This window comes from Physcomitrium patens, chromosome 26 (assembly GCF_059467195.1).
Source record: "Physcomitrium patens ecotype Gransden chromosome 26, ASM5946719v1, whole genome shotgun sequence".
Classification (NCBI taxonomy): Eukaryota; Viridiplantae; Streptophyta; class Bryopsida; order Funariales; family Funariaceae; genus Physcomitrium; species Physcomitrium patens.
In genome coordinates this window covers 9,696,713-9,704,211 of record NC_143435.1, presented here as the reverse complement: position 1 = coordinate 9,704,211, position 7,499 = coordinate 9,696,713, and the positions used below count along the sequence as shown (strand labels likewise).

Sequence of the window (7,499 nt, the reverse complement as noted above, 5' to 3'; positions counted from 1 at the left end):
TTCAGAATTGAGAAAAAAAAGTGTTTAACCCAAGCCTTACGGATATCAAACAATTGCTAAAAGTGGACTACAAATATGTTGTAGGTCCACTTTCTAGAACTAAAAGTCGTTTGGCAGAAACTAACCGCTTGAGTCAAAGCAATTGCAGCAATGTCAACAATTTGTTCATCAAAAACGTCTATTACAGTAACAAATTACTCAAGAGGGAGCCATCAAGTAAAGATATTAGAACACACATTAAACATTCACTGTAAAAAAGCATGTGACTGAGACCCACTCGTAAATACACACACACACGATTAGTTTCCCTCTCTATACATGACAAATCACAGTCTACGGCAAAAGAAAAACAAAGAAGTCATGTGGCACTTCCAGTGTCCTTGTAGCATTAAAGGAAGTGTCATCAGCGCGCTATTATTATTCACCTCCATTGACAACACCCAACGCCTATAAATCAATGCTATTGATATAATGAATCAGTCATTTTGCTGTGTAACGTGCAGCAACTTGTAAGCAACAAGGGAAGTGGAGATACAGACAGGGAAGCAGAGACAGGGGAGCTTCTGCACACAAGCATGCGAGAAGATGAAGTTGATGATGCAAAATGAAGAAGAAGACGAGAAAGGTCTATTACGTGCACAACTTCGAGTGCTGTGGCTTACATGCAACACGGTTCTTACCATCTTCTGCGTGATCACAGCATTTTGTGGAAAAGTCAAAAAGCCTGGCTACAACGAATTTTTTTTTCTTATTCTGGCATCAGTGACTGAGGAGAGCGAGAGAAAATAAAAAGCGGCGGGGCTTTCCTAGTGCGGCAACCTAGTTCGGGAACCTTCAGTATAAGGGTCGCGGATTTCAGCTTCTAGGATTCCGTGAGAACCATGTGAGACGATGGGATCTTACGCCAGGATCATTGCAGGGCGCTTGCTTCATGTGGAGATGGTGTTTGTGGGACTGTTGCTTCGACTTGCAGTATTTCTTTCGGTTTTCCCTGGCGCATGTATGTTCTCTTCCACCTCCCTTTACTTCCGCGCACTTTTCGACATGAATAGAGCAAAATAGCGTCATATTCGATTCCCTGAAAGCTGGCCCAGTCAGTTTCTAGCTGTATTCCTTGGCTTGATTAGGTCTCACAAGTCAGTTACTGAGAGTTTGTCAGATTTGCTGAAACTCCCCAACGACTAGTTTCAGTAACAGTGGGATACGTCATGTAGAGTGCTGCAAGCGAGTGACGATTGGTCGAGGTGGAGTTGTAGAGAACCGAAATTGTCGATTGACGAGTCGTAGGTTTGGCCTTGTCCATGATCTTCGAAGGTATTTTCCGAAAGGCTTACTTGATTGATCCACTGTGAGTTCTGGACCATTGCTAACTGTGAAAACATGAGCGGATCGCAAGCTTGGGGCCATGATTTGCTATCTAGTGGCTGTTTGTACAGTCATACGAAGCTCGTGCAACAAATTTTAAGAGCGAAATTAGCACGTTGGATTGTTGCTTGTAGGAATTGAACTGACTAAATAAGTCATCGGCTGTGTGTTTGTATAGATGTCGATGGAGCAACCCGTGAATTTGGGGATGGTAGACCTCTACCGCTCTCTGCGTGCGAATGGCACCAAGGGACCCTGCTTACAAACACTTCTACAGGGCCTGTCGAATCTATTGAAGACTGCAGATTCGTAGTATGCATCACCATCGATCACTTTGAAATAACACTGCGTATATCGCGATGCCCGATGCTGTCGAGATGGAATTTCCTAACCCCAAAATTGTGGCTGGATTGCAGGTTCGCGATCCAGAGTTTTTGGATATCCTGGGCTCGTCACCGAAGCTTGTTGAGCTTGTAAAGACGGACGCTCACGAGGGTGGTGCATGGTACCCCGACAAAGACGAATTCTATTTCTCATCTAACAAGTTGACAAGTTCCACTGGCCAGATAAAAACAGATGTGAGTTTCCTCTTTCTGATATTCCCTACTCTTGCTGTGAATCGATGGTCACGAAAAGTGATGAAGAATTCGTTGGTGCAAAAACAGAAGAAAATGAAAATCTGTATTAATCGTTGCCCACTGCACAATGCTCCAGCTCAAGAAGGTGAATCTGAGGACAAGAAACGTGACAAACTTGAGCGCGCCGGAAAACAATACTCCGAACGGAATGGTGCTTGACAACGATGGTAATCTGGTGGTATGCCAGCAGGGGTCGTTGAACCAGGGAGGTTTCATTCAACGGATCAACCTGAAGACAATGAAGAATACGGTTGTAGCAGACAACTGGTTCGGGGTGCCGTTCAACAGTCCGAACGATGCTGTTGTGAAGCGAGACGGGTCCATTTGGTTCACGGATCCCAGCTATGGCAGCGTGCAGGGATTCCGAAGCACGCCCAAGGTGAATAACCAGGTTTACAGGATTAGCAACATCGGCGTGGTGGATGCAGTTGCGGATGGTTTTACACAGCCCAACGGACTGGCGTTCTCCCACGACGAGAAGCATCTCTATGTCACCGACACCGGATTTGCTGTCGGGTGCAGGACGAAATCCCGCAACTCTAATTTCTTCATGTGAAACTGTTACATACTGACGGGAACGTTTCAAGTGCATTCTACAGATAATATAACCCTAACTTTTATGTGGTGACGTAATTGGTCTCTGTTAGAGTTCAGGGGAAGTATGATGCGACGAAGCCTCACTCAATCACCGTCTTCGATGTGGGTGTAGATGGGTTTCTGACCAATCGGCGCCTGTTTGCCTCCGTTGGGGTTTATGATGGAAGTTACCCCGGACTTGGTGTCCCAGATGGTATCAAGGTCGACACTCAGGAGCGTGTTTATGTCAGCACTGTGGATGGGGTTCAAGGTCAGGGGCCAATCCTTTCCATTGTTTTGCACAAAGTCAGAAGTCAGCGGTTTACTGTGAAAACTAACTTATTCCCAACTAGACCCGATTACTGATGTGAAGGGTGGTGCAGTGTTTAATCAGTTGGGGAAGCCACTGGGTCTAATCCGGCAACCTAGTGTATCAAACATGGGATTTGCTGGAAGGAACCTCGACACTTTATACATTCTCAACGACACAACGATCTCCTATGTCCAGCTGCAGGTATTCACCAAGTGCCACAAGCACGACCCTATTTTTCAGATTATTGTGTTCAATGGTGGTTTACTGTTGCATGTTTGGCTTTCGGGATTTCCATACCGAACTTACTCGTTGCACTTCAAGAATTTTAACTTCGATAAGTCCTCGTTATTGAGTGTAGGTTAGAGCTGCGGGACTCAAATACGCAGGATCATCGCATTGACACTTCATCAGTCAGGAGAAAGTTTTTCTTCTCGATAGCTTGAATTGTAGCTGTAGGATATAAGCTATTTTATTCAATGCTGTCTATGGAGGTCAAATGCGCTTGAAGTGCACACTTAATGAGAATCTACCCCATTGCTCTACACTCCAGTACACCAGACTGTACTGGTCTAGGATTTTTGCAATTTCGTTATTACTTCAATCGGATTCACATGTTGTCAACTTTTGAGTAGACCATCTTCTGTGCAATAATATAACAATCAACTATGGACATCGAATCACTTTTGATAGTGATAATTTGCACGTGTTGGGGTAGAAATTGGACGATCTACTACAGTTACTGCGCTTAGAGACTTTCACTAGTGCCGTAGAAGCTGCCTGAGAAGTGGCTCATGGTAACAAAGCTGGTGTGCGAGGATGTCATGGGAGTATCCAAGCTTCCAGAGATGGGCACTTGCATAGTTCCTTCGAGAATGCGCCGCACCTCGGACATGGTGGGTCGAAGCTCAGGCTGGATGCGAGTGCACAAGAGGACTATCTGTGCACACAAGCTCACTTCGTGTTTATCGAAATTACCCTCCAGACGTGGATCCACGAGGTCAGCCAGCTCGGCTTTCGCAAGAAGCTGCATCCAGTTGAGCAACTGCGGCTTCCCTGCATGAATCCAACTTCATAATGAATCTCTAGTAGAGAATCTCTCACAACACCGCCTGACCTATAAATCCTAACCCTAAACTTTCCAGTGTCTAGAAGGGTGTTTCTGTTGTTCTCCGGATTCTGATACATGGTTGTTCGGAGTTCGATCGAAGTCTAGTGTTGATTGTTAGTGATAGTACCTGATGGCTGCGATTGCAGCATGCGCCGCCCACTGACGAGAACCAACAACAGCATGCCATAGCTGAAGACGTCGCTCTTCTCGGTGAGTTTCCCGGTCACGCCGTACTCCGGATCCACAAACCCGAGCGTTGAAATCACAGTCCGGTGGGAGACTTTCGCCATGCGCACGGATCCGAAATGCCCCACTCGCGCTGTGTAATCTCTGCGACATAAGAAACCGAAATTTCCCTACCTACCTGAGTTCGTGACCTAAAATGCCCCCAACCCAACACAATCTGAGTCGTCCTTGCATGCAGAGTATCAGGCGAGTCTCGACACACCTGTCGAGGAGGATGTTGCTAGGTTTAAGGTTTCCATGGATAATCGGAGGCGTGCAGTGCTCGTGAAGATGCTCCAACCCAACCGCTGCGCCATGGGCGATGCTGTACCGTCGAGGCCAACGCAGGAACGTGTCGTCACTCAAAAGTTGGTCGAGAACGGACCCGTTGGGCATGTAATCACACACCAGCATGGGATCGCAGCCGCCAATTCCCTTGAAGAATCCTTGCAGTGCCACTACATTGGGGTGCCGGATGATGCCACGCACCTTTACCTCGTTCCAGAACTCGTCATTGACGAGCATTCCCGAGTTTCGTGTGTCGAGCTGCTTCACCGCCACGGTGGTACCATCTTCCAGCTTCCCTTGGTACACAAACCCTGTCGTGCCCCCGCCCAGGAGGGAGTTGGGATGGAAGCCGTTCGTCGCAGAGTCGAGCTCTTGGTACGTGAATTGACGGCATATAGAGGGCTGGGAGGGCTCCTCTATGTTTGCTCTCATTGAGGATTTGAGCTGCCAGAACTGATCGGCTTCCATTGAGCGGCTTCGCCAGTAAAGGACAGCTATGGTGGACACTGCTGCTATCACCACCATGGGACAAATGAGAACGACTGTGATGAGCAGAAGCAGGTGCGTCCGAGTCCAGGAAACACAGGGTTGAAGCTGTAGGGATGTGTGCTGCTTGCACTCTTCAATGGATCGCATCTGCGATGCAAGGCGGCAGGAGCTCTGTGAAGAGAAGCAATTTTTCGTCCACGCGCCAAACTTGAACGGCGCATCCTGCGCTGGCGGGATTGTCCCAGTGAAATAATTCTCCGACAAGTTGAGAAAAGAAAGTTTCGGGAAGCTATTGAGGAGCTCGGGTGTCACCCTTCCTTTCAGTAAATTCCCTCGAAGATCCCTGGTTCCCAACAGACATGGAACTTAAGAAATTAGTAATTCTAATCATGAGCTGATCTGACAAAACTGAAGAGCAAGCACTAATTCATACAACTGCGCATTGAAAAATGATCGTGGTACCCACAGGTGCCGAAGGTTGGACAGTCCCGCAAGAATAAGTGGAATGTCCCCAGTTAGGTTTCCGTTGGGAATCTTTCTGCGCCACAGTTAAGAATCCCAATATGTTAGTGCAGTCTTATCCCTAATTTTAGGTTCACGAATTCGGTTGAGAGAAAAATTCAACGACAACCTTCACATTCAATGATTCTCATGCAAACTTACAAAGTAATGACGGTGCAGTTCGAATAGAGAATGGAGCACGGAGTTTGCACATTCGGTCTGTCGCTCAGTGCACATCCGACGCCGGGCCAGGGTCCATGGCAAGCGTCCACAGCCTCCACCCATAACTTGACGACGCTGGGAGCTGCCTTCCACATGTCCCGCAGTTGGGCAAACACCGCAGCTGCAGAATATGCACAAATTCCATTCCACTTTCAAAACATGTCGGTGATACAGTAGCACTTGCTTCTATCATCCAGGAGCATGTATGATGCAGATTTAAGCTTGTGATGGAATTCAGGGCCAGAGGGAGGGAGAACGATTTACCCTCTGAGGGAGTGGCGGAGGCATGGGGGTGGAGGCACAAAATCAACGCAACGAAGAGCAACATGAGTGGCCTAACCGGCATTGTGTGCACGGTTGGCATTTCACCAGATAGCGTCTCCGTCAGGGCACTGTCATGACGTCGTCTTCTAGCTTCCATGCATTCTAAACACCACATATATGATCAATTCCATTTAAAGCCGCGATCCAGAGGTTGTTGCATCACGGCTGCATCCAGCTCTGGGCCGCAGAGAGCTCCCCCTGAATCCTTGCACTAGCACTATCAGCAGTAAGAATCAATGTATATTTCGAAGAATTACCAGTTGGAGGGATCGATCACAACAGTAGTGCCTCGAAAGGGGACGACATCAATCCAACTACGATTTTCACAGTACTTACGATCGACTGACGTACGGAGCAAACCTTCAAATTGCTAAAATGCCTCCAACATTCCTACGGAAGATTAAAAAATCATGAGGCATCTGTTGCATTTAATAAGGCCAAGCTTTCGAAGTGTGGGTTGACAAGCACACAGAAGCAACAAATCAACACAATAAGTGCAACTCACTGACGACGCAACCTATTTGATAGTGAAGGGACTCCTGGTAGTCATCTCTAGCCAGTGAGATTACTCCAATTCTACAACGATGTACTCCCACACAAGCATCATGTCGAGAGTTATCGTGTCCCTGGCACTCCTGAAGCCTGAACCCAGCGTGAGGCTTTCGACAAACAAAACCGACATCAGTCGCCAACACTATATCACGTACACATAGCAGCTCTCACACGCAGCATGAAGTTTGAAGTTTGAAGCAGCGAGCACGTGAAAGCATGAAGAAAGGTCACAGTGGATCTCATCGACGTCCATACTATGAATCTCCCCCACCCTCCAGCACGGCTGCCAGGTTTGAATGTACTAGAGCTCTAGCCTGCAGCTTTGCATTGACTCTGTATGGGGGATCTGGCTCCCTGGAAAGCATTCATGGCAATGACACTCGAATTGAAGCTGCAGGTAATTGTGCCAGACTCCATCAGATTTTTTGCTTAATTCTTACCTAGTCAAAGAACCTACTAACAACTCGTCACGACGTCAATTATCCACGCCGGCGTAGCCGTTGACGCAAGGCTCACTGGTGATCACCATCCGCGACGCTTGAGACCACAACTTACACTACAATTTTACATACTTCAGCATCAAACTCTGGGCAGCCGCTTTCCTCTATGTGTTAGTTAATAGACGTGGTTTAGCTCCCATTAAAAACCGATCTTCTATTCAAGTTTCCTTTAGAAATACGGTGATCGATCATGGAATTTTTCCCCATATTGCTCTGGGATGTGTAGTTTTATAAAAAAAATTATCTTAGTGCAGCTAAATACTTATTCTGATAAGAAGAATACATCATTAAGAGGGTCATTAACGACGCACACGGGCACGCTTTCCGATGCTCAGGACATAACTCACTCCACAGACTTCAGTGTGGGATTCAGTTGTACGGAGCCCTCAGACTTAATG

The 7,499-nt window shown here is 47.1% G+C and overlaps 2 protein-coding genes across 3 annotated transcripts; one reads left to right on the top strand and one right to left on the bottom strand.

Annotated features, from left to right (window-relative positions):
- Window positions 1–828: 828 nt before the first annotated feature.
- Window positions 829–3,513, top strand: LOC112278083 (uncharacterized). Of its 2 annotated transcripts, XM_024511141.3 has the most exons (8): window positions 829–1,000; window positions 1,215–1,314; window positions 1,544–1,677; window positions 1,782–1,943; window positions 2,080–2,519; window positions 2,651–2,850; window positions 2,963–3,093; window positions 3,251–3,513. In XM_024511141.3, exons 2-8 carry the CDS (start codon window positions 1,302–1,304, stop codon window positions 3,290–3,292), a joined length of 1,122 nt encoding a protein of 373 aa, XP_024366909.1. In that variant the 5' UTR covers window positions 829–1,000; window positions 1,215–1,301; the 3' UTR covers window positions 3,293–3,513. The 2 variants fall into 2 exon arrangements, with proteins under 2 accessions (XP_024366909.1, XP_024366908.1); XM_024511140.3 differs by lacking the exon at window positions 1,215–1,314.
- LOC112278082 (putative serine/threonine-protein kinase PBL7) lies at window positions 3,328–6,781 on the bottom strand. Its single transcript, XM_024511139.3, has 6 exons — window positions 5,990–6,781; window positions 5,666–5,846; window positions 5,469–5,540; window positions 4,449–5,345; window positions 4,128–4,330; window positions 3,328–3,945 (listed from the first exon to the last, which is right to left on the bottom strand). Exons 1-6 carry the CDS (start codon window positions 6,162–6,164, stop codon window positions 3,638–3,640), a joined length of 1,836 nt encoding a protein of 611 aa, XP_024366907.1. The 5' UTR covers window positions 6,165–6,781; the 3' UTR covers window positions 3,328–3,637.
- Between the last annotated feature and the right edge of the window lie 718 nt (window positions 6,782–7,499).

Bases quoted from the DNA above. Each gene is read 5' to 3' on its own strand.
- LOC112278083 (XM_024511140.3), top strand. From the start codon at position 892: ATGGGATCTTACGCCAGGATCATTGCAGGGCGCTTGCTTCATGTGGAG. The intron at 1,001-1,543 runs GTATGTTCTCTT...GTGTTTGTATAG, and splicing joins TTCGGTTTTCCCTGGCGCAT to ATGTCGATGGAGCAACCCGT. The intron at 1,678-1,781 runs GTATGCATCACC...GCTGGATTGCAG, and splicing joins TTGAAGACTGCAGATTCGTA to GTTCGCGATCCAGAGTTTTT.
- LOC112278082 (XM_024511139.3), bottom strand. From the start codon at position 6,164: ATGTGGTGTTTAGAATGCATGGAAGCTAGAAGACGACGTCATGACAGT. The intron at 5,346-5,468 runs GTGGGTACCACG...GTTGGGAACCAG, and splicing joins CTGTCCAACCTTCGGCACCT to GGATCTTCGAGGGAATTTAC. The intron at 4,331-4,448 runs GTGTGTCGAGAC...CTTATGTCGCAG, and splicing joins AGCAACATCCTCCTCGACAG to AGATTACACAGCGCGAGTGG.